The sequence below is a fragment of the Lobosporangium transversale genome, assembly GCF_002105155.1.
Source record: "Lobosporangium transversale strain NRRL 3116 chromosome Unknown BCR41scaffold_14, whole genome shotgun sequence".
NCBI lineage: Eukaryota > Fungi > Mortierellomycota > Mortierellomycetes > Mortierellales > Mortierellaceae > Lobosporangium > Lobosporangium transversale.
This window is the reverse complement of record NW_019028992.1, coordinates 412,544-439,938: the sequence shown is the minus strand read 5'-3', so window position 1 is coordinate 439,938 and position 27,395 is coordinate 412,544. Positions and strand designations below refer to the sequence as shown.

General features: G+C 39.4%; 9 protein-coding genes across 9 annotated transcripts; 6 read left to right on the top strand and 3 right to left on the bottom strand.

Annotated features, from left to right (window-relative positions):
- The first annotated feature begins 2,331 nt into the window (after positions 1-2,331).
- BCR41DRAFT_351714 (hypothetical protein) lies at positions 2,332-3,917 on the top strand. The gene is made up of 3 exons (XM_022023844.1): positions 2,332-2,472; positions 3,074-3,479; positions 3,587-3,917. Exons 1-3 carry the CDS (start codon positions 2,408-2,410, stop codon positions 3,773-3,775), a joined length of 660 nt encoding a protein of 219 aa, XP_021882358.1. The 5' UTR covers positions 2,332-2,407; the 3' UTR covers positions 3,776-3,917.
- Positions 3,918-4,547: 630 nt separating this feature from the next.
- On the top strand, positions 4,548-5,579 carry BCR41DRAFT_385812 (class I glutamine amidotransferase-like protein). The gene is made up of 3 exons (XM_022027718.1): positions 4,548-4,837; positions 4,931-5,264; positions 5,387-5,579. Exons 1-3 carry the CDS (start codon positions 4,640-4,642, stop codon positions 5,560-5,562), a joined length of 708 nt encoding a protein of 235 aa, XP_021882357.1. The 5' UTR covers positions 4,548-4,639; the 3' UTR covers positions 5,563-5,579.
- A 2,059-nt stretch (positions 5,580-7,638) lies between these two features.
- BCR41DRAFT_385811 (hypothetical protein) lies at positions 7,639-8,489 on the top strand. Its single transcript, XM_022027717.1, has 2 exons — positions 7,639-7,931; positions 8,035-8,489. The coding sequence occupies exons 1-2, from the start codon at positions 7,800-7,802 to the stop codon at positions 8,428-8,430; spliced, it is 528 nt and encodes a 175-aa protein (XP_021882356.1). The 5' UTR covers positions 7,639-7,799; the 3' UTR covers positions 8,431-8,489.
- A 248-nt stretch (positions 8,490-8,737) lies between these two features.
- On the bottom strand, positions 8,738-10,815 carry BCR41DRAFT_351710 (ADP-ribosylation factor-like protein 8B). Its single transcript, XM_022023843.1, has 6 exons — positions 10,514-10,815; positions 10,312-10,380; positions 9,716-9,822; positions 9,524-9,571; positions 9,161-9,322; positions 8,738-8,990 (listed from the first exon to the last, which is right to left on the bottom strand). The coding sequence occupies exons 1-6, from the start codon at positions 10,565-10,567 to the stop codon at positions 8,876-8,878; spliced, it is 555 nt and encodes a 184-aa protein (XP_021882355.1). The 5' UTR covers positions 10,568-10,815; the 3' UTR covers positions 8,738-8,875.
- A 1,077-nt stretch (positions 10,816-11,892) lies between these two features.
- BCR41DRAFT_421369 (hypothetical protein) lies at positions 11,893-14,968 on the top strand. The gene is made up of 7 exons (XM_022030014.1): positions 11,893-12,838; positions 12,934-13,000; positions 13,113-13,311; positions 13,420-13,854; positions 13,971-14,557; positions 14,655-14,765; positions 14,886-14,968. Exons 1-7 carry the CDS (start codon positions 11,988-11,990, stop codon positions 14,961-14,963), a joined length of 2,328 nt encoding a protein of 775 aa, XP_021882354.1. The 5' UTR covers positions 11,893-11,987; the 3' UTR covers positions 14,964-14,968.
- Positions 14,969-15,059: 91 nt separating this feature from the next.
- Positions 15,060-18,130, bottom strand: BCR41DRAFT_351707 (Septin-domain-containing protein). The gene is made up of 9 exons (XM_022023842.1): positions 18,047-18,130; positions 17,771-17,790; positions 17,475-17,620; positions 17,106-17,228; positions 16,914-16,995; positions 16,323-16,460; positions 15,992-16,193; positions 15,807-15,903; positions 15,060-15,676 (listed from the first exon to the last, which is right to left on the bottom strand). Exons 1-9 carry the CDS (start codon positions 18,053-18,055, stop codon positions 15,222-15,224), a joined length of 1,272 nt encoding a protein of 423 aa, XP_021882353.1. The 5' UTR covers positions 18,056-18,130; the 3' UTR covers positions 15,060-15,221.
- A 541-nt stretch (positions 18,131-18,671) lies between these two features.
- On the bottom strand, positions 18,672-20,285 carry BCR41DRAFT_351704 (ribosomal protein L23/L15e core domain-containing protein). The gene is made up of 3 exons (XM_022023841.1): positions 20,230-20,285; positions 19,261-19,609; positions 18,672-18,814 (listed from the first exon to the last, which is right to left on the bottom strand). Exons 1-3 carry the CDS (start codon positions 20,237-20,239, stop codon positions 18,730-18,732), a joined length of 444 nt encoding a protein of 147 aa, XP_021882352.1. The 5' UTR covers positions 20,240-20,285; the 3' UTR covers positions 18,672-18,729.
- Positions 20,286-20,341: 56 nt separating this feature from the next.
- BCR41DRAFT_351701 (hypothetical protein) lies at positions 20,342-21,380 on the top strand. The gene is made up of 3 exons (XM_022023840.1): positions 20,342-20,532; positions 21,053-21,175; positions 21,287-21,380. The coding sequence occupies exons 1-3, from the start codon at positions 20,479-20,481 to the stop codon at positions 21,299-21,301; spliced, it is 192 nt and encodes a 63-aa protein (XP_021882351.1). The 5' UTR covers positions 20,342-20,478; the 3' UTR covers positions 21,302-21,380.
- A 2,834-nt stretch (positions 21,381-24,214) lies between these two features.
- BCR41DRAFT_351700 (hypothetical protein) lies at positions 24,215-25,928 on the top strand. Its single transcript, XM_022023839.1, has one exon. The coding sequence runs from the start codon at positions 24,413-24,415 to the stop codon at positions 25,919-25,921; it is 1,509 nt and encodes a 502-aa protein (XP_021882350.1). The 5' UTR covers positions 24,215-24,412; the 3' UTR covers positions 25,922-25,928.
- Positions 25,929-27,395: the final 1,467 nt, after the last annotated feature.

Genomic DNA, 27,395 nt, shown 5'->3' with positions numbered 1-27,395 from the left:
ACCCACATCTTCATCACAATCAAAGTCGCAAATCGGGTCTAGCTGAGAATCAGTTATGGTGTTCTGTAGAGAAGTGGACTCAGTGCAGTAGTTGGGCGTCTTCAGCGTTTCTGGGTCGTTATCGAAGGCCTCCTTTTGATTTGTCGTTCCAATTAAAGCTGAAGTGTTCTCAAGGCCTCTGCCAACAACCCCATTTTCTTGTTCAGTCCCGGGCTGCCTTTCTGTATTACTAGATTGGTCCGCCTGATTAGGGCCTCTGTTCTCAGTCGCTTCTTCATAGCATTCGACAACTGTGCTCTTGACTGTCGTGTAGATGACATTCGCTTGAACACAACACTCCTCTTTGCCCTGGAGACTTGAAATAGGATACAGCCGCTGCAGGTGCTTAGAGCTCGTTGTCGAGGAAGGGTTCGTTTCAGGGTCCTGAGCGGGCTTTGAATTTTTAGACTTTTGGATAACATCATGTTGAGTGCCAGAGACGCTCTTTTCTTTGGTAGCTCTAGATAATTCTGGGGCTGCAGACGCGGTAGAAGGAATTGTAGTTGAAGAGCTATTAGCCGCTATGGTTTTGAAGGGGAAATGAAGCAATTGGGAAGAAGACGATGATGAGGACCAAGTGGAGCGGGTGTGGGGCCTTCGAAGAGAAACTTTTCGTTTCTTTTTAGAAATAGGGACCTGTTGTTCTGGATCGTTTGTATTTGAATTAGGATCGTCTACAAGACCATGTTTTCTGTGATGGTTGTCCATGAGTTTTTTTTTTTTTTTTTTTTTTTGGTATGTTCCCAATTTTTTTTCTAACTGGGGTGTGAGACGTTGGAGGTGAGGATGAGGCGATACGATGTTACCAAAGTTCTTTGCATAAAAGGAAAAAAGCAATGCATAGAGTCTTTAGTTCAATGGAAACGAGAAGACCAATTGTTTCTGGTGGCGAACTCTGTCAAGCGAGAGGAAATTTAAGGTTTTGGTGACTGTTTCCTTGGGTCCTGGCCACATTTTTTGTTCGACCTATTGCCTTTTCAGATAACTAAAGACTTTTGCCTTTTTCAGACACAATGTGTAACCCGAAGGGGAGTTTGAGTGAGGAGTAAAAAAAAAAAAAAGGCCATTGTGCAATTAATTGTTCTTGCCTGCTTCTCCGTGTGGCCAGAACATTTATTTAATTACGTATCATTGGTTTACCGAAACTTAGTTGATTATTACTAATCTGTCTTGAGGCAGAAAAGGAAAAGACGTTGTGTCATTCACTACCTAACGACCATCTGTTAGACTAGTGGTGTTGAGATTGGGCAACAAATCAAATCAGACCAATCGGTGCTATGTGAAACTCAGCTTTAAAAAAAAAAAAAAAATAGTCGGTAGCTAGAATAAAGAGGAAAAGAAGGAGAGAGGGGATACAGATGTGAGTGTGTAGATGTCAAGCAAGTTATGAGTGAAGGAGAAGAAAGAAATACCTCCGTCATAATTGGCCAATGTATGTATTTGATGGGATGTTCTTTTGGAGATTTGATTTCGATTTCAATAAAATAAAAAAAATAAAAAAATAAAAAAAAGATCGATTTTTATATTTGATCTGTTTTTTCATTTTTACCAAATTTCATTCCGGCAGTAAGGCACATGAAGAGGCGAAAGAAGACTCAAATACACAGTAGGTTAAACATGAAAGGGTATACATGTGTGCGTGTGATGTGCAGGATAACATCAGTAAATATTAGTCCAGTTCAGTAAGTATTGAATGTGGAAAAACCCAAAGCATGTAGTGACCTATTTTTGCACTTCTGTCCCAAAATGAGTGAAAGAATGCAATGTGCGTCATGCTGCAAAAAAAAAAAAAAAAAAAAAAAAAAATTGGTGTCATTTATTTATTTTATTTATTTTATTTATTTGTCTATTTTTCAATTGAAGAATAAATATATAACATTTTATTCAAAATGGGGGAGAAAGGAAGGAAGGAAAAAAAAAAAAAAAGAGACAGCGTGGTTGGTTGGTCGCCTCCTTCGCTAGTCCACTTGCGGTGCGTGACACATTGGTCTTGACTCTTCATGCTTCTCTGACTCTTTTTTCTCTGTTCATATGCTTCATTCACCTATTTAAAGTCGTCTTGCTTTGCATTTCATGTTTGCATCTTTTTTTTATATTTTCTTCTTCCCTTCTTCATTTCTCATTCACCCTTCTACCTAACCCTCACATATTCTTCTCTCCACACTAAAAAAAAAAAAAAAAAAAAAAATCCTTCTTTTTTTTCATCTCTAAATTCATTCTCTCCTTCTTGTATACCTTTTATTTCCACTTGTACACTATTCATCTAATTACTCTCCTGTAGAAACTCATTCAAAAAAAAAAAAAAAAAAAAAAAAACATCCACACCTCTACTTCAAACAAACACCTTCTCTCACTTATTACTCTTACCATGGAAGATAACAACACCTCCCAGAACCTCCCCATCACCTGCGCTAATGGCTGTGGTTTCTATGGGTAAGTAAACTTTACTGCTCCGTCATTTTTTTTTATTATTGGCCGTGCAACCAATGTATCAGTGCGTAATGTACTTTTACACTTCTTTTTCTTTGGTCTGCACACATTCGTTCATACCCCCTCCCCCCTCCCTTCTCCTTGAATCTTCCACTCAACCCCCTTTCTCTTCAGCTCGCAATAACTACCGCACGCATGTCTCCGGTACACTTGTAATTTTGTACAGAACATCACTACCATATCCCCCTTCACCTTCATTGGTTATCTTGACAATGGGAAAGCCATCTTGACATCTTGTAGACTTGACTCTTGCAAATACTTTGTTCCACGCACCACTAGCTTTCTTTTTTGTAATCTTTTTCGTTTCAGTATCGCTGTTTCTTTGTTCTCTAAATCATATCATGCCATCTGGGAGCAGAGCTTGGATGCTCTTTTTTTTTTTTTTTTTTTTTTTTTTACATTACTGTACTTATGATTGTATCCATCCGCGTGATATCTCTCATCGGCTGACCAGTTGAGCCATGTCTTGACCCAGATTGACTAATCGTTCGATACCATTCTATGAACTCTTTTTTTTCCCCCTCTGTGCAACACAATTTTATAGAAACCCAATTAATAATAATATGTGCTCAAAGTGCTTCAAGGAAGTCAGTGCCAAGAACAACGGCGATGGCTCAAACGCTGCCACCAACGGCACAGCCACTGCTCCTTCACAAAAGCAAACCGAACCAGACCTTCCCATGACACATTTGGCCCCTGTTCCAGCGGCAGCTCCAATCCCCTCTATCCCAGTCCACTCCGCACCAGTACAAGCACAACCCTCACCGGTAACAGTACCGACACCAGCACCGGCACCGGTCCCAGTAGTACAACAGGAACCCACTCCTATGGATTTCACCCCAACACCTATGCCCGCACCCTCATCAACATCTCAAACATCGGACAACTCTGCTCCTGGTGAACGGAAAACCCAATCCAACAAAGGACGATGCTTTATGTGTCGTGCAAAGGTAATTGTCATGACAACCTGCCCCTCCTCTCCTTCCATCCGGACTATCCAATATACATGAGTCTAACAAACTTTTATACATTAATTATTTTTTTTTTTTTCTATTAGATCCCACTTGCTAAGCAGGCCATCAACAAGTGTCGATGTGAATATGTCTTCTGTGATACCCACAAGGCGATCGACAAGCATGATTGCGATTACGACTTTGCAAAAATGGGAAGAGATATGTTGGCCAAAGCTAACCCCAAGCTCAACGACAAGCCCCGGGGAGGACGAAGCTTCACACGCTTGGAATAAAGGGCATCGTCTTTTTTTTTTTTCATACTGTCACAACTGGATAATAAGCCCCTAGCAGCAGCGATCAGCTCCAAACATTAGGATAAAACGCATGCCTTGCCTCAATATAGCAGTTTCAGACAATAAAATAGACATTTCTTGCAACCTTTTTGTTCATTATTATTTATTTATTTTTTTTAAGATGGTTCCAGACTACTGGAACTGACGTTGTTGGACTTCGATGGTTTTCTACAAGAGATCTCGTCCATGGCCTCTTTTGGAGGATAATTTGATCTGTTCTCCGAATAAAAAAAATGCCCTTTTGGGTAAATGCTTGAAGGGTATTCAATAAATTTGACTGCAGGGTCATTGCGCATTTCTAGCAGAAAGCAAATAGACAGAGAAAAAGCTCATGGACACAATCATTTCGTTATTAGAAGAAACTCATCAGCGCCATCATAATGATATTTTCCATATTTGGCTTTTGTATTTATAAACTTGTAATAAAAGTCAGCTTGATTGTATGCAATAGCTGTGATCGATGATGAATTATAGAATTTAGATGTCGATAATGAACAAAGGATACTGATCCAATGAGCGTCGACTCCATCGACGTTATTGACATGAAAACGTCTTTTTCTTGTACGATCGCCCATATTTTACGGATGAGCTCATTTTTTGTCGTTTGTGATTTAATCAGCCAACACAGGTTCCATGACTTTGTTGCACACTTACGCAAGAAACAGTCATTCAGGTATAAATACTACCCACTTGCTCCCACCCTCTCCTCTTTATCCTTTCTTCTTGCTTCGAGCCAAAGAACATTCACTTTACATATCACTCTCATTTTTCACAACAACAAATACATTCTTGAAAAGCAACACCATGGCTGCAAACAAAAAGATTCTTTTTATTTTGACTTCACACGATCAATTGGGCGACACTGGCAAAAAGACTGGCTGGTATGCTGAAGAAGTTGCAGTACCTGCCACTATCTTGACCAACCATGGCTATGAAATCGTTTATGCTTCCCCCAAGGGTGGTAAGGCCCCTCTTGATCCCAACTCAGTTGAAGATGCTAAGGTATAAAATTTTTTTTTTTTTTTTTTTTTTTTTTTTTTTTTTCCTTTGCAACATTTACCATACTCAACTTCTCCTTACTTTTCTGCTCTATAGGATAACCCACTTGTCACCTCATTCTTGGACAATAAGGATATTGCTCACAAAATTGACAATACTCATAAGATCGAGGAGTTTGTTGGCAAAGAAAACGAGTTCGCAGCCATCATCTACCCTGGCGGTCATGGTCCCGCGTACGATCTAGAGCACAATGAGGCTGCTATTAAGCTCACAGCAGCAGCCTATGAAGCAGGCAAGGTCGTTGGTGGAATCTGCCACGGCTCCATCGGCTTGACTGATGTCAAGCTTTCGGATGGAACTTTCCTGGTTAAAGACAAAAACGTTACTGGGTTCAGTGATGATGAGGAGAAGTCCGTTGGTCTTGAAAATGGTGAGTCTTTTTTACTTACTTTTTTTTTAAAAAAAAAAAAAAGAAAAAGAAAAAAAGCCCTCTTGCTTGATCCAGTCATTGAAATCTAACTGCTTGCCACCAACTTTCTTTTTGTCATCAAGTTGTTCCTTCTCTCTTGGAGACCAAGCTCAAGAAAAACGGAGCCAACTATCACAAGGCTGATAAGCAGTGGGGCGCCAAGGTTGTGACTGATGGTCGCATTGTCACAGGACAAAACCCTGCCAGTGCTCCAGGATTTGGCGAGGCCATTCATGCTGCTATCCAAGCTCACCAGTAGAATGATATGATAGCGTGTTTTGACACTCTATTATTGTAAATAAATAAAAAATTCTTGTAAAGAAAGCTTTTTTTTTTTTTTTTTTTTTTAATATTAAGGGCCCACGAAGCTATGTAGCATTTATTTAGATGTTAGCTCTTTAAACAGATAAACGGGTTGCCCATTCCCGGGGATCTTTCTTGTAAGAAAAGCCTAATTAGTTAATATTATTCTTTTGACCAGTTAAATTGATCAACTTGGCGATTTTTTTATTAGTGGGCACTGTTGTAGAATCTACCCAAAGGTTCGCCTCTATTTGCAAGGACAAAATTTCTATCGACTTCACGGATCCATCCCTGGACATTTTTTGCGTCAGTCTGTAGAATGCCATCATTGATATGCTTTGTCAAGGTTTCCTGGTTCTGAAGCTCTTGACGCCGTACATGCCCCTTGATGCTATTGAAGACCCATTCGGCCGCATTGAGGTGTGGGGTGTAGGGAGGCAATCGCAAGTAAACATGTCCCTTGTCATTTAAAGTGTCTTTTACATCTTGTGATCTGTGGAAAGGGACGTTATCCATGATGATGACTCTCTAAGTTGGGAGAGCAGGAATAGGTTTATTGGCCAAAAAAGCTTGGAAAGCTTCGGCATTGAAGGCACCTAAATGCACTTCCGAAGCGATAACTCCTTCCTTGCCAACAGCAACTACGATGGAAACATTTTGTCCCCGGTGGCTAGGGCGACGCTTTAATGCCCTTTTTCCTCACGATGCTCGACCAAATTTATGCGTGAGATGCAGGTTGAAACCCGCTTCATTAACGAACACAGCCTCTGTTAGGTTGATTCCTTTTTTGATCAAATCACTCGTCCATTGGACGCGAGCAGCAATCCTCTCTGGACTGCTGTAATCTTCTGGCTCATAACGTATAAGCTTGAGAGTATAGTCCGCTTGTTGGAGAACAGCTCTGGAAACGGCTGAAATCGACACAGGAGGGTCAAGGTGAAAATGCTCGTTTAGTGATTGATGAAGACTAGTGATAGTAAGGCTAGGGTCCTCATCAAGCTTAGTTTGCAGCCATGATTTATGTTCTTCTTGAAGGACTCTATGACGATTTTACCGCCTTTTTTCCCCCTCTCTACTCTCCCCTCCTCTTCAAAAACTCTTACAATGTTTCTTACAGTGGAATATGAGAAGCCGAAACGACGAGCAATCTTTGCAGGAGTCAATCCTTCATCAAAGTTGGATCTGATAATTTTTTGACGAAGCCCGGAATCAATGTGTTGATAACTTTTTGAACGTGGTATAGTGTAGTGTTGAAAAAAAAAAAAAAAAAAAAAAAAAATCTGTGAAGGCGAGACAGGAGTGTATTATGTATACATGTATATCGGCCATTACAGGAGGCGTAGCTAAATGTGTGGCTGTGCTGATTGTCATTCAGAGCCAAAAGGACATTTGCAAAAAACTGTCTCTCACAATGCCATGCCATTTTCTCTAAAAGGTAATCGTTCACCAGCTTGCACAGCTGCCGCTCCTGCTGCTCTACTCATGTTTGCTTTGTGAAGCTAACAGCTCCACTCAGGTCTGTTGAGCGACTTTAGTCCTCGCATGTTTCTTTCTATAATCAACTTTTCTACTCCAACAAGACCGCCATCGCGTTGACTCCAACATACTCAACACCCCTGATCTAACCAGAGATATTGGGCGCTCGCATGCTATTCAGAACCACTTAATTAGTTTGTATGATTCGATTGAGAAAAGGAACGACAGTTTAATATGAGATGTGGAAAAGTCCCTTATGACGCTATTCCGGTTATTAATACGATCAATTCTTATCTATTTATTTTGTATCATTGACATGATGTGAGAAGGTTCTCTTTAGAGCATATCGTAATAAATAAAAACCACTTTGTCATTAATATAAGTAGTACCGTTGTAATTGTTCGATTCTTGCACCACGATATTTATACATGCAACATCATCAACTGTCTGTGGTTCACTTTTCAGGGGAAGGGACAGCCCACTGCACGTGCTCAATCTATTTTTATGATGGCAATGCAAATCTGTTGACGGTGCGATGATAACACTCTACAAAAGAGAAAAATCATTCCTCCCAATTCTCTTTCTCTCTCTTCATTTTTTTCTTCACTTCATTTCATCCGTCCCTTCATCAATCAAGGAAATCAAGATTTTTTAAACACACCAAAGACTGAAGATAAAGATATACAATATATACATATAAAAGCCAGGAACATCAACATGCACCGTAGTACATTCATTGCCATGCTAGTATGCTGCCTTGGAATCTTGTCCATGGTCACAGCTCAAGCACAGTGTGGAAGCCAAGCTGGCGGTCTCTCTTGCACACCCACCGATTGTTGTTCTGTCAACGTATGTGTTTCTTTTCTCACTTTTTTATTCTTATCGCTAAAAAAAAAAAGTATTCACATATCTAAACATTTTTTTTTTTTTTTTTTTCCTCCTCGGATTGTAGGGCTATTGCGGAACTGGAGAGATGTATTGTGGAGCAGGATGTCAATCAGGATTTGGAGCTCCTTGTGGAGGTGTTCAGAGTCCCACAGGAGGCGTTACTTCAGATGTACCATCACCCACAGAAGTCACTCCTACTGCTCCCATCACATCCGACCAGACCACTGTCACCACCTCGGTTGCGTTCCCCACAACAACAGCTGATTCTACCACCACAATTGCTGTTACAACTAGCCAACCATCAGCCTCTAGTTCTCCTGGCGCCTATACGAGCTCTCGTGCCACATTCCAGCTCCAACCTACAGGAAAGCCAAGTGGCGCTACCGCATCTCAGGACAAGGGCGTCGAGTCGAGAATGGCGTTGGTGATCGTCTTTGTTGCTGGTTTATTCATGATTTAGAAGTTTTATTTTATTTTATTCGTTGCATATCCTCCTTTCCCCCCCCCCCTTTTTTTTTTACCAATTCATCTATCTTTAAAATATTCCTCATCATCAACATCACCATCTAGACGATTTTAGCACCGTTATAAAAATATAATACAAATGTTTATCTATTTATTTTTTAGTCTGAAGTATTCTGTGTCCCTGACCTGGGTCACCGTATTTGCTAATTGATCATTAAAACAAACTGATTGACCCAAGCAATCACTACTTTGCAGAACTTTTTTTTTTTTTTTTTTTGTCTTTAACAATCTAGCATAATTTTGTCTTATTCATTTTATTGATAGTATCGATATAGTTTATGTTTTTACGCTCTACATGTATCTCGCTCGACATTCCACCTCACCAACTATTAAGCCAAAAACAATGTTTATAAGCCGTTAATGTCTTTTTGGAAGCCTGTTTACTTGCCCTTGCCCTTCTTAGTCAACCACTGAAGCGTGATATCAATGTTGATTTGATTTTTAGCCGAGATTGAATAACAGGAAACTTCACGATTTGCGATATGCTTCAGGTTCCTATTTGAAGAAATTCCAAAGACAAAAAAAGAGAGGAAAAAAAAAGAATCATAGGCGCGCGCTCAGTTATCTTTGTTATAATGCGTATAACTCAGTGATAAAAATAAAAAAACAAAATAAAGAAACATCCAGATCTACGATCATCCATTTTTGCTACATGCTAATCTTACATGACTTCAACGATCTGATCCACCGATAGTGCTCCCGGCAAATCGTTCTTGTTCCCAAGAACAAGGACAGGGATGCTAGCCAGCTGTGGTTTGTCCAGCAGATTCCTGAGTTCCGTCCTCGCTGCATCCAGTTTGTCGTGATCCGCAGAATCAATTACAAACCTAGGTATAAAAAAAAATAAAATAAAATAAAAAAAATGAGACGTCAATCATTTATTAATCAATTTCCTGTCTCCCTCTCTCTCTTTCGGATGTCATCAGATCCAAAATAATGTAGGTGACGCAAACCATATGGTTCAAGAATGGCAAGAAACGAATGAAAAAATAAAAAATAAAAAATAAAAAAGAGAAGGAGGGACTTACACAATAGCGTTAACACCACGGCAATATCTTTCCCACATGCTCCGGAATCTACATTATGAAATAAAACACCAAAGGATTTGTTAGTCTAAGGATAGTGTATTATCAAAGGGTAATACTGTAGCTCATTCTCCCTCTTGCATGAAAGCAATGTTGCAAAAAAAAAAAAAAAAAAAAAAAAAGTTGGACGTTTACCTTGGTTGTCCACCAATATCCCATAGCTTCATAGTGACATTTCCTTTGGTGACCTTACGCATATTGAAGCCCACTGTGGGAATCATGTCTTCGGAGAATTGGCCAGACTATTCATCATTACAAATCAAGAGTTATTGTGTTGATCCAGCATCGCTTCAAGAAAGAAAATCAAAGAGGGGATAGAAAGGAGGCTGTCTTAAATGCTTCTCTGCATATTCGCTCTATTTTTTTGAAGTCGCAAGTACGTCAATAAAAAAAAATCCCCTTTTCTTGTCCACATGACCATTGGATTGCTCTCCTTGATATTATTTTGGGGCTGCTGCTCGGTGACAGTATGACGACTGTGCTGTCAACGGTTATAAACATCGATCCATCCATGTTTGCGACACCCCTGCTGATATTCCCAGTGATGATATGTTTATAAGTAGAAAAGTTTAGCCGGCTAACAGCTAGAGTCGAAAGCTCCTGACTAAACTCTCCGTTCACGTAATAGGGCAATTGAAAAATAGCGGAACGAAAAAAATCTCCAGAAAGGGCAATGGCCAATGTATTTCAGAATCCATGGTAAAAAAAAAAAAAAAAAAAAAAAAACTTACAGCAATAACATTAACTAATGTAGTCTTTCCACTGTTTTGCAATCCAACTAGGGTCAGCTCCATCTCAGTCTAAGTTGTCTCCCAGAAGAAAAGAGAAAATCGAGTAAGTTAGTGGTTTTCCGCCGAAGAATCAAATACAAATGTCAACATTTCTAAAAGCGAGTCTAGTACTTGGAGGTAGCCTGAATGGAAGAGGGAGTACCTTAAAGAAGAGACCGCGCAGCCAATTGAGTAGAGACTCAAGGAGTGATGTCATGGTTGAAATTGTTTATTTTAAGTAACTTGCAAAGACGTAATGGGTGGTGCTTTTAACGCGCAATTGCAATCACTGGCTTAGTTGTTGTGATGCAGTAATGATCTTGATGAAGCAAACAAACGAGTCGAGATGGAAGAAAAATGAATGAAAAGAGTGTGCGACTGTATTTGAATGAGTATTTGTTTAAAGGGAAAGGGAGTGGAGAGAAAGAAAAGAGGAGAGAGGAGGAAAAAAGGAAGAAGATTAAGCGTCTAAAAGACGAAGGTTTTTCTTTTATTTCTTTTCCCTGCAGAAAACACAGGCATACACAGACAGACAGGCACAGGAGCTTGTGCAACATTACAAAAAAACGACCATGCTTTTTTACTCACCATGCACAATCGCATCATTCCTCGTCCTCCAGAAAGATATGCAAGCACAAGGAAAGGAAACACCTCTTTTGCATTCGTCGTTCTTTATCTTGTCATTATTGCAGCTGCGGTTATTGTACTATCGTTGCAACCCATCATTTCGTATGATATTTGGCGCTCATATTCAGTACTCAATTAGAGTAAAGCTTCAACATATCGACACGCTGTTGAAAATGCTAAAATATACAAAACTCTATGCGGACACACAGCAATCTATGCTTTCTTATAATCGGCATAGTGCTTATGCTTGAACCCTCGGTCGCTTTTGGAATAAGATAAACAGATGCTTGATAACTTGCTAAGTGCAGCAGTGTAGGCTGTTGAACCTTTTGATCATATACCTGGATATAAGGAGCGGCACTGCTTTACGTCCCTTCATTGTATTCGAAAGAGTTTCATTTGATCACTTTAAGTCATTCTTTATCTTTTTTTTTTTTTTTTTTTTTTTACAAAAGATTGAATCAGTTATAAAATCAGCCGAGATCGAAGCATTAAGACCAACCTCATTTAAAATTGCCACAAGGCACTGTGGAAACATTTCCCGCGGAAGAACATAACATCTTGAAGTGGGTCCTAGTCATTATAGAGATAAATTGATCAATAAACATTTGCGACCCTTTCGCTGTGGAAGATATAATCAAAATCAAAAGTAGCATAGCGACAATTCTTTAATAAGGATTCCCCATGCACTTGGACATTTAAATCGCCAACTCATGAAAAGAATCAATGTTCTGTGTATTTCGCAAATAAAAAATAGACACCCAATGGCAAAATGGATTTGAATAAAAAGAATACCTCAGCGCGTCGTGTGATTTGGTGGCAAAACGCGTACTAAAAATATTCGTGACTCGGCATTGGAATGTTTTGCTCTGTGTTCGACTTGGCATTCAAAACTCATTCTTTGCCACCATTGGACAAACCATTGACTAAAACATTGTTTAAAAGAATTTGCATAAGCAAAGTTACTCATTTGCCAGTTACTAGAAATCTAATCTCAACTCGCCTCCATTATGAAGCGCCAGGATGTTCCTTCTCGTCGTCTCAGCCAGTCGTCCACCACCGTTTTAAATGGAAATATACGCTCAAATGACATCACAGATATACAGGAGTTAGGAGGAAGCATCCCACAAGGCGGCAATGAAACTATCGATGAAGCATCAGTATTTTCCTTCAGAAGGAAGAAACTAGCGAATGGCGGGACCAAGGTCGGGCCAGCCTCATTTTACGAACAATCACCTTTCCTAATGATAGATAAAAAAAAGCCAGCCTTTACGCCAAAATCAAGACGGATACAGCAACAACCTTCTCCACCAACATCCGCAGATGTGACACCGGTCACCCATCCCTCATCAACTTTGAAGCAATGTTATTCACCAGTTTCCTCGTCATCGCTACTTGAACATAAGTTGATTTCAACAACAATAGAGGAGATTCAATCTGGAAGAGGAAAAGGAAGGAAAAGCGATGAACAAGAATGGGATCTTATCTGGGGTGGATCTTGGATTGTTCCCTCCTTGAAACCGATCACCTCAACTTCCACTTCGGCATCCATAGCAACGTCGTTATCATCTTCTGGTCGCAAAGAGCCTGGTTCTTTGAAGAAGGCTAGTCTTGACAAACGCCAGCAGACCATCTTCGAAGGATGTAGTGGAGTTAAATTACAACCAACAGTCACAGAGCTGCCAGGGATTGGTTTCGCCATTTCCAAGCTCCATCTACAACAACTACATGAGCACCAGCAGGGGACCATATACTCACAGCCTGCGAGGGAAAATACAGAGATGCATCTTATAGCAAAAATCCAAATTAGTAGCTTCCCAATTTTCCTGCTGGCTCCAGGTTGTACAGAACCATGTCGCATGTAAGCAAAATATTTCTACATACTATTTATATGCTTGATCTCAATAATCATGATAACTCAACTTTGTCTGGCTTTTTCTATTTTCTCCGCATTAGCTTCACATCACCAGAGAGCACAGTATCTGCTCAATATTTAATGGAGTTGTTCGACCAAGACGACATTGTAATACAGTCTTCATCCCAGATGACATTGACAACCAATTTGATATACCCCTTTTCTCGCATCAAATAACGCTAAATGAGCACCTGCTGTATTTACATTATCCATTCCGTAGGATGACATGAGAGCACGTTGCCGAGAGGGCGGTGGTATGGCTATGGGGCAAATAGGATTGTTGTTGAGAGTGGTAAAGAAACCTGGACAATCGTCGAAGAAGAAGGGTATGCTGTCTGCTGCTTCGAAACAAGATGAGAATCCTTTTTTGCTATCGACAGGTAATGCAGGGACATCATCGCCCGCAAATAGTACAGCAGGTAGGCAGCGACTGATAGATCTCAAGGACAGCCTCATCATGTTACACAAACTCATTGTATCGTTAATTTACTAAGCTGAGGCTATGCTTCAATTTTTTGACCTGGCAGAAGTGTATGAAGATCCTCGGCTAAAATTGTATCAGGAAACAACTATGTTCTTAGTATATGGCATACTGGATGGCAATAGCGATAATAACCACGGCTATGTGAGTGAGACCAACGTTCCCACCATATCCTTTTTTGCATATCCACTAGTTGATCAAGTCAACCTTTCAGAACAAATCTTTCTAAATTCACGCTCGCTGGAAAGACTGAAGCAGGATACTGAAGCAGCTCAGTTCTCAAGCGCAGACGTAGAGCTGTTCAGGGACAATATAAAGTTGGGGGCCTCAATAGGGGCAGATGCAGAAGCATACATCCAATACGAAGACCCCATCGTCAATAGTATAATGAATGGTAGTGAAAATGATGATGACACTAATGAAGAGGATTCAGGACATGTATCACATTGGAGTGCTTTCTTAGACATGAATGTGGATGAAGGTAATAAGCTTCAAAAGCAGATAACTAACTCATATTAAACCTAGCTACATAATTAACCCACGAAAGCTTCTTTTTAATTAACACTGGGTAATGATTCCAAAAAACTTCAATATTAGACAAATCATTACGACAAGAAATAGAAATGTTGCGAGCTCTTGAAAGAAGCAAAACTTGGACTCCTTATATAGTGCCTCTACCACAAGCTGATCGCACTCTGTCAGCCCAAACTATCTCTCTGTCTTCAGCTACTGCCAAAGATAATCTCAAGGAAAGAGCTCTCACGCGTACTCAGACATTGAACAGAATGGCCTTTGCTAATAAAGATGTGTCGAGTGACACAGGCCATACTTTGTCAAGGCATCGCAGCATGGACTCTCATGTTGTAGGCTGTAAACAGACTATCTCAAATGGTATGGATATAGCAGATCAAACTGCGGCGACGACGACGATGACAGCAACCATACCAGCCTCAACCGCCTCAAGTACAAAAGTTTCCAGAACAGTATCAGCAACAAAAGTCATCCGAAAGGGCTTAAGTCGCGTCAAAAGCCCATCAAGGGCCCCACAACAACCATTGGATGTGACGACCGAGAGCTTACGAAGGAGGCTGCTAGGTCCTGGATCAATACGCACAGGATTGCCTTCTGCGAGTTTCATTCCACTAACAACGAGCACGAAGTCAATCGAGGCTCACAACAAGGCCGTAAGTCAAACACTATTAATATGCTGCTGCTATGGACTTTTACAACCACAGTTGGTCATTTGCTTATTGTCATTTCCGTTTTTTTTATCGCCTATAGACAATTAAAGGCCTACTTGCACCAGTCTTGTCCAGGATTAACATCACAACGGATCATGAAGACTATAAAGAATGCGCCGCAAATCTTTACAGGAGTGTTACTTTTGCCATGGTAAGTCAAGGTCTCCCATGCCATTTTTACATGTTGAAAGTGCTCTTATACTCATATGACTGACTACCTTTTTTTTTTTTTTTTTTTTTTTTTTTTTTAATCTTGGATACATTACAATAGCGCAAAGATATCACTAGTCGGCAATACCATTTGGATGAATTAGAGCGACTAATGGATAGACATGCAGCATTGCTTTAAAGGACCTTCATAAAGCTTAATTATTAAGCAAGAGAAAACCCTACTACTAAGATATTGTTCTCAATTGACGCATATTTACCAGACAGAAAATTGTTTGGCTGAGATAATATTACTATTATTATTATTATTATTAATTTTCTAGTCTGTTATACGATATCATGGATTATTTGAATGTTGATTCTTATTGGTGATGATATTGCGTGTGTATGTATGTGCGCGTATGAATTTACTGTAGATGAGCAGTTGTATTCCTTTTCCTTATTTCGCCTTGGCGAACAGCTTACTGGGAGCTTTTGAAATTGTTCCATTGCGCGCGAGCGTCGAGACCGCCTCATCCAGTTCTCGTTGTTCAGCCTCAATCTGGGCACGAAGCTGTTCCAGCTCGGCTTCCATTTGCTGTTTCTTGGTACTCAATTTCTCCTCACGCTCACGCAGCTCAGTTTCCTTCTCCTTCACCTTCTGAACGAACAGTTGACGGATCTCTTCTTCTTTGCGGTTCAACTCCTCCTTGTTCTTGATCTTTGTGCCCGAAATCTGAGATTCGTACGAGTCATCACATTCTAGGATCGAGATCGGACGCCCCTTTGCACGGAGAGCATCACCACGATGTCGGTGATAGTGCACAGTATGGGTTGTCTCGACCAAATCATGCAAACAGGTTGACATCAAGAGCTCCCGCAAGTGGACAAAGTCTGAATGTTCCGCGTTTTCAACTATAAGATAAACACAATCGGTGGCGAGAAAGATAATTGATAAGCTCTTCTGTATTATTATTTATTTATTTTTTCCACTTCTTCGAGGAGTATTTGTGAATGATCCATGTTCGCACTCTGTCTTCCTTACCTTCTACAATGCCCCAACGATATGTCCTGCAACGCACTCTCCTGCCACCAATTTCGACTGTGTTGTCGCTTCCAATGACCGAGAATGGGATATATTGCTATTCAGGTAAGGGATGAAGGTATGCTGTTAGATCTAGAAATATATATATATATATATATTTTTCCTCTTCTTTTCATTCAACTTACAAGAAGGTCATCGGCACCATCGACCTCATCAGGATAAGAAGAAGGAAAGGTCCTGATGTTATGGTGTTCCAGATCCTGAAGCAAGATGTTCTTGAACGAAACCTTTTCTTCTGCTGTCATGGTGTCAGCCTTGGCGATGATGGGGATGACATTTACCTTGGCGGACAAAGTCTTCAGAGCCTTGGCATCAAGTTCCTTTAAACTAATCCAATTCAAAGAAGAGCCCATTGAGATGTTTAAGAAATATGCGCTTTTTTTTTTTTTTTTTTTTTTTTTTGGCGGTTAACAAATATGACCAAGCGATTGGAAAGAACTAAATAAATGTTCATACCCATGACCATTAGGCGCGATAAAGTAGAGGACTGCATGAATTCGAGTATCAGGAATACTCTTGCGGAATCCAGGATGACCTTCTGCGGCCATATACTCCTCAAATTGCTTGTCAATATATGCCACAATGGGGGCAACGCTAGGGAAGGAAATTGAGTAACACACATAGAAATCGACAGTAAGTATCTAGCCAAAAAAAAAAAAAAAAAAAAAAAAAAAGAGAGAGAGAGAGAGAGAGAAGGTGCCTGCACCAAGAGGAAAAAATAAAACAAAGACAGATAGAGATGCTCTCATCCAACAGAAAACAACTTCAGAGAGGAGCAAACTCAACACACACACACACACAATATTTACACATAAACAACGAAGTGGTTGAAATGGTAAATATAGGATCAGGCACAAAAAGTGGATTGTCCGAGAGCAAAAAAATATGCGAGCATGCAGTTTAGTAGCCTTCAGTCAAGGAAAAAAAAAAAAAAAAAAAAAAAAAAAGAAGGCAGGGCAATATTAAATGAACAGAAAAGCAAGGGTGAATATATATATATATATATCCAGGTTGGATCCTATCCAACAATAATGGTGCGATATTTACTTGTGCTCACGGTTTAATTGGTCTCCGAACCCTGGAGTGTCAACGATGCAAAGGTTAAGCTGGACACCATCTTCGTACAGCTCTATAAAAAATAAAATATAATAAAATAAGGTTACAATTTGTCTTTTTTAGCTCTGTAAAAGTTCACATCATACCTTAAAAAAAAAAATAAAAAATAAAAATAAAAATTACCATAATATGAAGGTTGGATCTCTACAGTTTGTGTTTGCTGAGGATTCTTTGGGAGAATCTCCTCTTTGAGGTCCGAATTGAACAAAGTGTTCATAAAAGTTGTCTTTCCAAGACCACTCTCGCCTTAGGAGAACAAGAATGTGTTGAGAACGAATAAATAGATGAGCACATGTTAAGCGTAGTACAAACGTTGTCGAAATAGATGTAATGAGCGTTCAGACAATAAAACAAGCTAAAAAAAAAAAATAAAAAAAAAAAAAAAATAGCAGAGGGAGAGGAATTCCATACTGCCCACCCTCCTCGGCATTTTTTCATTCTCGAGAATTCACCCACAGAACTATTTGTGTGAGATATAAGATGAAGACTTACCGACGACCATCAGGTTTAATCCAAAAGAGGCACGCTTTACTTTGGTGAAACGTTGAGTAGGAAGTGAGTCGAGTCCGAGAGGCCCTGTGAGTGTCAGGGGCCTTGGCTCTGCATGCTTCCATGGGCCTGGGTCTGGGTACTGGCCACTAAGTTTGCGCACGATGAAAAGTGAAGAATGAGAAAAAAGAAAAATTTGATAGACTTCAATTGGTCAACTGTTCAAGGGATCGTCGAATACATATATATATATATATAAATATACATATAAAAAAGGGTTTTGCTTCCAACTGGCTTACTTGTGTTGATGGGCAAATTCCTGATAAAAAGAACCGATTATGTTTCGTTGCAGGGATAGAACAATTAATGAGAGAGAGAGAGAGAAAGAGAAAAAGACGTTAGGAATTAAACAATGAATGTCATTACTAGTGAACAGGATACAATGAGTGACGATCTTGAGACAGAACGGGATGTGCGAAAGTGTATTGGTGTGTATATGTGAATATATGTGAATATGTGAATGTGTGATTGTATGAGTGGGTGTTAGACAATAATAGTGTCTGAAGAATGCTTACAAGTGGCATTGGACGAGTTACAAACTATGATGTTAGTTGTGAGGTACAATTGATATCTTGAGAAGAAGAAGAAGAAAAAAAAAAAAAAAAAAAAAAGGGGAAAGGAAATGAATAAGAGGAATAAGAATATATAAAAAGGGAGAGGAGGAGAAGGGGTGTGATGACAAGAAATGAAGAAGAAAGAGAGAGAGAGATGCTAATGAGGATGAATTCTTTCAGGATGAAGAATCAAGCGTAAAATATGAGAGAGAAATAGAGAGAGAGAGAGAGATTGCGGTTCAGAGCAGAAAAGAGGGACTAGCCAACAGATCGCAGAGGTGACACAGGGATGGAATTGGATTTACTTTCCACGCAGATGGCACGAATTACACGAATTACACTCGGTGCATAACATTCATGGAATAAATTATTTCAGGTTGCTTAAGATTGGATCACAGACACCATGCTTCGTTACAAAGATAATGCATGATCATGCTTTAATATCCCTCCTTTTGAATAATAACCGCTAATGAAGTATAACCAGTATCGACGCCCAAGGCTTATCTTCTGCAACAGACTCTCCTTTTCTTTTTTAAAAGAAAATAACATAACAATCATACGCCATGATTTTGAATATAGAATTATACACCTGCGCTATCTATTTGTTTATTTTTTTTTTTTAAAAAAAAAAATGGAAGAGGCGTTTAAATGAAGCCAATCTTGTTGGCAACATCGAGAGCATCGACATCGGCAGTAAGCTTGATGTAAGCCTTCTTGTTACCATCAGGGCTAGAAAAAAAAAAAAAAATATTGATCAATTAGCTGATTTTTTTCTCAAGCTAGTTACGATAGATTGAAAGCCCATATTACACAACTCCTAATTTTTAAAAACTTGACGTCTTTGCACTGTTAACACTGCTATTCATCCATTCTATCCAACATTCCTGAACTAAATGCTCCCCATCTACCCAGCTTGCTCAAAAATAAATAAAAAGATCTCTGACCCCTCAATTGTCTTCTGACGCCTTCACTTGTTCTGTTGTATAAAATGCTCTCCATCAATATGCTTTCATGACAATATCATTCCCGGTCCATCACTTTTTTTTTTTTTTTTTTTTTTTTTTTTCCCTCTCCAAAAAATGCTGTATCGCCTTCTTAACCGTTCTGAGGATCCAGATCCTGTAAGAATAAATAAATAAATAAAAACCTCAAAAAGAGTGATCATATTTACATACCGGATAAGAGTGTTGACCTTGAGGGCGGTAACATCATACATCTTCTTCAAGGATTCCTTGATTTGACGCTTGTTGGCCTTGACATCAACGAGGAAGACGAGTGTGTTATTCTCTTCAATCTTCTTCATTGCCGACTCGGTATTAAGAGGAGCCTTCAAGACCTTGTACTGGTCCAAACGAGGAGCGTGAGGAACAGACTTGCGGACATACTTGGGCTTGCGATCAAGTTTGAGGGTCTTGGGGCGGTTAAAGGTGGTCGAAGTGCGAATCTTACGAGCCTTCTGACCGTTCACGCCCTTCAAGGCAGCCTTCTTGGCGGCGAGAGCCTTGTTCTTGTCTGAAGGAGTGGCTACAATAATTGTCAATTATGACAACGTTTACCAAACAAATAAGCTTGCTGTCAGTCGACTCTGTCATTTGAATAGTTGTAGCTCGTAACAGGTGTTCTCTCCAGTCACACGCGATCCAGCATAGTATTCCATTTATAAAAAGGACGATATTTCCCGAGGAATAAAATAAAATAAAAAAAAAAAAGTTGGTTCTCACTGTTGGTAATCACTATCCCAGGTTTGAGGACGAAGTCCCACATCCTGATTCCCATAGTCAAGTAGGAATGGTTGTCTGGCTTCCCTCCTGTAATCCTTCTTTCTTAAGGCTTATGTGAATAGGCGGGTTGATGACAAAGTTCTCATTCCTACTTCTTAGTCCTTTTCTCCTGTTCCCTACTTCATTACCACACAGATGCGATCCTTTGTCTTTTTCTCTTTGTGCCGACTATTACTACATAGATTTACTCCGCCTAGATAGGTTGTATGGATGTTTATTTTTTTTTTTTATTTTTTCGTACAGATCCATTTATGATGAGAATTATCATCGTCGATGGGATAGAGTGGGTATAGCTGATATAGTTGATCGATGGATGTCCTGTTTAAGTAGATTTATGTCGCCTTTTTATCTCTCTCTGCGCACCTTTCGTCATCGGAAGAATCGAATTATCGAGGCAAGAGAGAAGGACGAAAAAAGCAAAGCTCAGCCAATACACAAAACGAATAATTTCTTATTTCACGTACACTTTTTGACACACGTAGCTCTTAAGCTTCCGATAATCACGTGAAATCCTACTTTTTCCTTCCGTCCTTGTTTGAATAAGTGGATCAAAAGGAACGAATCATCCTCTTAATCACATCATCAATAACAACAACAACAACAACTGTGACCATGTCGCTCATCAACCGCCCCAATCCCGTTCCTCATCTCCAACGCCTCTACCAGGTACTATTTATGGCAAAGGATCCCATCAATGCGACACTGAATCTTCTCATAAAGTTGAAATCAGCATCTACAAAAGTTCTTCAAAGCAACAGTGGAATTTTGATCGTGGACCAATTATTCCCTTTGGCGATAGAAAAATGATATTATGATGCATAAGGAAAAGACTTCATATACTCAATTAGAAGCAATTGAAAAGAAGGAGAAAAAAAAAAAAAAAAAAAAAAAACTATGGACGCTTTCCTGCTGTTAGAAGTCTGGAGTGGAGCGCGTTATCACAGGATGATCTGATCTATTAAAAGATCAACAAAATACAAACCATTCGGCTAGTTGGACCTATTTGTCACCAATTGGTCGAAAATACGTCATTTGTCTGTTGAACGCAAGGGGCTACGCTACAAATGGATATGGATCAACACCACTCATGAGCAATAAAGAAAGGCGATAATCCAATGAAAGACACCATATACGCGCAAATGTCCTTGAATTTCATCAAGCTAAAATTCATCTTTTTTGTTTTTAGACCCCTTCCCACACTCCCATCTATCTTAGAAAGGGTGGTGACAAGTTCATCATGGCCGGTTTCGTTTGCCTCGCAGGCGTTGGTCTTATTGGAAGCCTGTATGGTGCCACTAAGATGGCCAGGGTAATGGATTATTTGAAGATTGATTTAACAACGTTTTTAAAAGGGTGTGTTTTGCGTTTCTTTTTTTTTATTTTTATTAACTTTTTCTTTCTTTCCTCTAATGGTATCCAGGGCGTCAAGAACTAGATCAAAAATATATATAAAAAAAGGAGCGCATCATCAATATTAATTATGCCATCAAAATAAAGCACTTTCTTTTGTTAAATCGTTTTTCTTTTGTATAGAATACCTGTTGTTACTTTATGTTTAGACATCAATAGGATGCACAGGGTCTTGAAACGGTGTCGCGCAGTGATGGGTATCAAATCGTTTAATCTGCTGCCACTAAAAAGTCTCGTTTCATTCCACGCCCATATACATATTTCTAATCGAGTAGGTTTCATGATGTCTCTTTAGTGTAGACAGAGAAAGCTAGATCTTACTATTGTACTCGCTAGTACCTGGGCTATCAATCTTTTTTTTTTTTTTTTTTTTTTTTTTTTTCCCCCTCGTGAATTGTACCCGCATGGTTGAAATATACTACTAAATTAGTATCATGCTCGAGGCTTATGACTATCCTGTTTTTGTTTTGTTTGTTATCATCTTATGAACAGGGACGACAGGGATTAGCATACCACAACATGTCAAATGTCCTAGTGTGATTTGTTAGCCTTTAAAAAAAAAAAAAAAAAAAAAAAAAAAAAAGACCGATGAAAACATCCCGTGTGTTTCTTCCAGTGTGAAAAAGACTTTTAGTCCCCGTGAAGAAATTGCGCTACGCGTTTTAGTAATTGAAGTAAATGTCTTTTGCCTGTGTAGTGCACATATATACGTATATATACCCAATTGGTTCAATGGGAATTGACTGACTTCACTTTTTTTTAAAAAAAAAAAAAAAAAAAAAAAAAAAAAAAAAAAAAAAACGTTATATGAACTTAGTTCCCGATCCGCTTTGATCTTTTTTTGGGGAATTTAGGAATGAATGCATGCACCAGCATGCATGCACAACACAATGTGCGTTCGTCAAATGCCGGATATATCCACAACGGTCGAATGGGAGTAAAATTCCTGTGAATACCCATGGTTGAGTAAGGGTGGCGGGAATAGATGTTGGAATAATTTTGATATATTTGACACAGTTGAAGAGAGAAAGGAGAGAGGCTGCACAAAAAAAAAAAAAAAAAAAAAAAAAAACACGGTTGGAGCAAAATGACTGGAAGAAAATGTCCTTGGATAGATATTTTCAGACATTTCAAATCCTTTTGCCTCCTTTTTTTATCTTTTTTTTTTTACCCCATTCTCTTTTAAGCTCCTGCAGCTACCCTGCACCTGTATCCTTTGAGGAGATACGGAAGAGAGGAAGAAGATGAGACAGAAATAGCCGTAATTCAAGTGTAGTATGAAATATATATGAATTAAGAAAATAAATATAAAAAAAAAGTCCCGACAATAGTGTTTGTCTTCTGTCTTGTCTTGCTTGATGTCTTGAAGGGAAAGATGTAATGTACGATCTACGGACCCCCACCAAAAGAAGATAAAATATTTTCCTCCCAGGGCTACAAATCGAATTGAGAGCCAAAGTTGTTTCGACATGGGTCAAAATGATTTACAAACACACATTTGTACGCCCTGTCATACGCATCATGTCACAAATGTATATACATTCTGAATCCGAACCATGTGCGGACATTGAGTTGAAGATCGTATCTGTATTTGGGCATCATTCCAAACGGATCTTTCTGCCAAAATGCTAAACTCCACATGGAAATCTGCCCTTCAATGTCTTTCTCACGTTGTTCCCCTGGTCCCCCTATCTTTACTTAAGCTTGATTCAGACTTCATCCTTTTTTTTTATCCCGTCACTTACTGTTTAAAAAAGATTGAGGTACATTCGAGTCATTCTTTGACCCTGCTTCCTTAAAAAACAGAGAAAAACAAAACATTGGGCATGTGTAAAAATGAAGGAGGAATGGACTAGATCGTTGGCATCATTAGACATGTCCACTTGTTGTTGTTACTGTCACTGTGAAAGGATCTTCCTCAAAAACATTAAGTTTGTTACTCATGTCCTTGTTCAGATCCCCCCTCTTTTCTGTCACGTCAACAGTTGAGGAGTTTTTTTATTTTGTTTTATTCATAAGCATCTAGAACTATAACACACATATACCACCTTATGCCTACAATGCAAACATGCACGTATCAAAAAAAATCCTTTTCCTCAGCAACATTCTTATTCAGACGTATAAAGATAAGACAGAACCATTACGGCAAAGTCATTTTCTGATAATTTAGATTCCATTTGAGCACAGAGCACTGAAGTCGGTGTATCAATGAAGGACCTTCTTTACTTTTTACTGTTACATATAGTAAGTATAAATGTGGGACGTTCGGCTCAGTTTTCCTTGTAGAGCATCATGACCGGAACTAAACCCGGGATATACTTTTCTTTGCTCCTATATCATATCTTCCATATACACCCGCCCCCCTTGTGGATGGCAACCACCTAGTTCTGGTTGTCCTACTTTTCTGGTCCAGGCAGGAAGATGTATTCGGCTACTTGTAAATAAAAGAAAGTGCATTGGGGGACAGATTTTTAAACTTAACCTTTGGCAGCACATGGCTCTCTTTCGCTGTTTTGGCCCTTCTGGCAAATTTTTTTAAAAGACAGAATGGTGTACATGTACATTTTACACACGCATTTACTGTTGTTCCTCATGCGCATGCACCCTTTTACTTCACCAGGTTGAACTTGAACGCATCACATTCACCCTGTCACTGTAGTCTAAACCTAACACAAATAAATAAACAAAAAAAATAAAAATGGATATAAAAGGACACTCTTGTCCCATCCTTCTTGCTTCATCTCTCCCTCTCCTCTTTTTTTTTTTTTTTTTTTTTTTTTTTCTTTCCTTTTCTTTTTTTTTTATGTTACTGGGCTTCGAGAAATAAGAAAAAAAAAAACGTAAATACGCATCTTAATGAACTTATTCTCTATCCTTCACGCTCTCTGTTCCTTCGTTCTCTTCCTTATGCTCTTTCCTTTCTTTTTTTTTTTTTTAGACATCACTCCCTTTCTCTAACAAAGAATTCACAAGCAACAACTGCACACTCTCCTCTTTTTTCAGACAGCCACACAAAGAACATTTATTTCCCTGAAAGCTCTGTCCAGTTAAAAAGATCTTTTTTTATTTATTTTATTTTTTTTTATTTTTTTTCTTTATTCCATTCATACAAAGATAATCCAACCATTCCTTCCCAATGACTGTCTCAACTTTTGCCGCCCAGCCGTTAGATACAACGACCTCACACACATCCTTCATTTCCTCCACCTCTACAGTCAAAAAGAATGGTGCAGCCATCGGCGTAAAACATGGGGAGCGACTGCTAAAGCAACAGCAACAGCAACAGCAGCAGAAACAGCAACCTCTGTCTACCACCACCGCCACAGCTGTTTCTACCTCCTCCTCAACGTCCACACCCATGTCACCGCCAGGTCTGTTCATACCTATGTGGGATTATGATCGATTTCCAGTTGGACCTTCTCTTCGAGAGCGACGATCGCATGAACAACAGAACCCTTTTCTGATCGACTACAGCAATGTACCAGAACCATTGTCGTACAACTCTCACAGCAACCAAGCAAGTCGACGTGAAAGCAGAGAAGATAGTCGTAATACTAGCGCTCACGACCTTGTTGCTGGATCGTCGTCGCCGTCCCTTTCTCCTTCTCCATTTGTAGATACTGATGCAGATGCAGATGGATACAAATATGGACATCCATCCTTGACGATCTTCATACCCGACCAGCACCATCCTCAGTCTCATTCCCTTCGTCATAACCATCCTGCTGCTCACGCCTTTGGTCAGCAAAATCCTCCCGCAACTTTGAGCAAATTTGATCAGTACAAGGCACAAATGATGCGCTCAACAATGACCTCTACCCGTACAACTGCTCCTGCTGCTGCTGCCGCTGCTGCCACTACTGCTGCGACCTCCTCGTTTTCTGCAGCTTCACCTGCCTCGTCCTCATCATCGTCCCCTTCATTCCCTTCGTCTCCTCAACGTGCAGATGCAAGAGACATTACACCACCTTCATCCGTTCCAAGCAAAAAAAAGCGATTGAGCGTGTTATTCAAGGCCACCTCGTTATCAAAAAAGTCCAAGGTGGCGTCTTCCAAAGCGGAAGCTGCTAGCAACCTCGGCCAAGGGATCCGTAGGCATTCTTCGCCGAGTTCGAGATTGCCCTCGTCGGGCTCATTACAATCCTCCCTCCTAGGCGAGAAGCCATCCCTTTCCATGTCATCGTTGGATACATCGCCTTCAATGGCTGTGTCCCAAGGTCTAGAAAATGGTCATCTGTTCGACTATCAATCTGGACAGGAAGGAGGTGAATTCAGCAATGGCCCCTCGCAATCACTTCCTACACAACCATCACCTCGCTCTCCTCTCGAGGAACAGCAGGATCGGTGGCGGGAGGAATGGCTTCGGCAATCTGGAGCGATCCATTCCTTGTTTCGAGATCGACCTTCAAAGTTCAACTGCCCTCATTGTGGCGCGAACAAGGTGGTGTCACATATTCAGTTTGTACCTGGAGTGATGTCTTACTTGGTTGCGTTTGGTTTATTGTTCCTAACCCTCGGAACATTGTCGTATTTGCCATTCCGCAAGGGTCATGAGGAAACCAAAGACTGTATTCATTGGTGCCCTGAGTGCGATCAGCGCGTCGCTCGCTTTAACCGCGCCAACGCTACATGGGAATGGATTTAATTGCTGGTTTTTTTTTTTTTTTTTTTTTTTCTTTTCTTTAATTTGTATTATTATATATTATTATTAATACTTTTAATGTTACTCTTTCTTTATCCGCATGTGCTTTTATTGTTTTTCCTTGAAGTCTGTCTGTACACTATAATAGTTTTAAACCCCATTTCTTTTTAGCAGCATTATTTTTATCCTAATAGTCATTAATTATCACCCAACCTTTCTTGTCAGCATAAATAAAAAGAGAAATATTCGTCCATACGCAATTCCATAATTCACCGGAAAAAATTAAATACTTGTATACAACTTGTTCAACCAAGGGTTCGGGACATTTCATGTTTGAATATGACACAACCCCATTACGCAGACAAAGGACCAATGTCGATTTTTTTTTTTTTATTTTTTTTATATTTATTTATTTAGCCACCAGCTGTAAGCACGCGCTTTGCTGTTGAAACAATAATAACAATAATTTAATTAATCGAAGTAAAAACCTCTTTGATGAAACAGGTATGACAGTAATGATTTCGTCCAGGGGTTTTTTTTTTTTTTTTTTTTTTCTTTCCTTCCTTTCTTTTATCCTTGTTTACACCCTTCTACTCTTGCATGTTAATGTGATGCTTTTTAATGTCAGAAATGACCGTTATCAAATTTATCAAGGGCTTCCTTCCCTCCTCTCTCTCTCTCCTTACTGCGTTGTAAATAGATGCTCATGGAATATCAAATATTCAATTTCGATCACAGTCATCCCGTTCCTCCCCCCCCTCAAAATTTGTGTGCACAGAGAACACACGTGAACGAGAGACAAGCTTTCTGGGAATTTGTTTTCTCAACCTTCTCAACTTCAGTTTTTTTTTTTTTTTTTTTTTTACCTTTAATAATAATAGCGATCATAATAATAATAATAACTATAGCAATAATAATAATAGAAAACAAAAGAAACTTGAGCAACGCGGATAAAGAAAGAAAATAAGCTAAAAACATGAAAGAAATAACAATAATCAACAAAAAAAATAAAAATAAAAATAGAAAATGCTAAAGAAAAGTAAAGAAAGAAAAAAATATGATTCTACATCCATTTGAAATCGTGCAAGGAACCATGGGAGGATGGATGTCGGAAAGACTAGCAGCAGCATGTGGAGACAGAGAGACACAAGAGGCAAAACGGGATAAACGAAAATGATCTGAACAAAACAAAACAAAGCGAAACGGATATAAATGAAAAACAATGGAAGCAAGATGGCAATCAAAATGATTGGCATAAAAAAAAAAATAAAAAAAGATAAAATAAACAGCAAGGAAAAGAAAAGAAAAGAAAAGAAAAAAAAAAAAAAGGCAACGCAGCAATGAGGAAGGCCCAATGTTGGAGTGTGAAAGGCAAATAAATTCCAGAAACTCGACCTTATCCAAGCTTTACATTGTTCACGTCATCTCCATCGGACTCCCTGCACCATCGACTCCGGACATAGGCCAATCGCCTTCC

Coding starts and splice junctions, on each gene's coding strand:
- BCR41DRAFT_421369 (XM_022030014.1), top strand. CDS start 11,988: ATGAAGCGCCAGGATGTTCCTTCTCGTCGTCTCAGCCAGTCGTCCACC. Junction 13,001..13,112: donor TGTTCGACCAAGACGACATT/GTAATACAGTCT, acceptor TCCATTCCGTAG/GATGACATGAGAGCACGTTG. Junction 14,766..14,885: donor GGAGTGTTACTTTTGCCATG/GTAAGTCAAGGT, acceptor ACATTACAATAG/CGCAAAGATATCACTAGTCG.
- BCR41DRAFT_385812 (XM_022027718.1), top strand. CDS start 4,640: ATGGCTGCAAACAAAAAGATTCTTTTTATTTTGACTTCACACGATCAA. Junction 4,838..4,930: donor ACTCAGTTGAAGATGCTAAG/GTATAAAATTTT, acceptor TCTGCTCTATAG/GATAACCCACTTGTCACCTC. Junction 5,265..5,386: donor GTCCGTTGGTCTTGAAAATG/GTGAGTCTTTTT, acceptor TTTGTCATCAAG/TTGTTCCTTCTCTCTTGGAG.
- BCR41DRAFT_351714 (XM_022023844.1), top strand. CDS start 2,408: ATGGAAGATAACAACACCTCCCAGAACCTCCCCATCACCTGCGCTAAT. Junction 2,473..3,073: donor AATGGCTGTGGTTTCTATGG/GTAAGTAAACTT, acceptor ACAATTTTATAG/AAACCCAATTAATAATAATA. Junction 3,480..3,586: donor GCTTTATGTGTCGTGCAAAG/GTAATTGTCATG, acceptor TTTTTCTATTAG/ATCCCACTTGCTAAGCAGGC.
- BCR41DRAFT_351701 (XM_022023840.1), top strand. CDS start 20,479: ATGTCGCTCATCAACCGCCCCAATCCCGTTCCTCATCTCCAACGCCTC. Junction 20,533..21,052: donor ATCTCCAACGCCTCTACCAG/GTACTATTTATG, acceptor TTTTGTTTTTAG/ACCCCTTCCCACACTCCCAT.
- BCR41DRAFT_351707 (XM_022023842.1), bottom strand. Junction 17,621..17,770: donor GAATTTGCCCATCAACACAA/GTAAGCCAGTTG, acceptor GCGCAAACTTAG/TGGCCAGTACCCAGACCCAG. Junction 16,996..17,105: donor GATCCAACCTTCATATTATG/GTAATTTTTATT, acceptor TATTTTTTATAG/AGCTGTACGAAGATGGTGTC.
- BCR41DRAFT_351710 (XM_022023843.1), bottom strand. CDS start 10,567: ATGACATCACTCCTTGAGTCTCTACTCAATTGGCTGCGCGGTCTCTTC. Junction 10,381..10,513: donor TGCGCGGTCTCTTCTTTAAG/GTACTCCCTCTT, acceptor GAGACAACTTAG/ACTGAGATGGAGCTGACCCT. Junction 8,991..9,160: donor GATCAGATCGTTGAAGTCAT/GTAAGATTAGCA, acceptor TTCTTCAAATAG/GAACCTGAAGCATATCGCAA.
- BCR41DRAFT_351700 (XM_022023839.1), top strand. CDS start 24,413: ATGACTGTCTCAACTTTTGCCGCCCAGCCGTTAGATACAACGACCTCA.
- BCR41DRAFT_351704 (XM_022023841.1), bottom strand. Junction 18,815..19,260: donor AAGGTCAACACTCTTATCCG/GTATGTAAATAT, acceptor TTTTTTTTCTAG/CCCTGATGGTAACAAGAAGG.
- BCR41DRAFT_385811 (XM_022027717.1), top strand. CDS start 7,800: ATGCACCGTAGTACATTCATTGCCATGCTAGTATGCTGCCTTGGAATC. Junction 7,932..8,034: donor CCGATTGTTGTTCTGTCAAC/GTATGTGTTTCT, acceptor CTCGGATTGTAG/GGCTATTGCGGAACTGGAGA.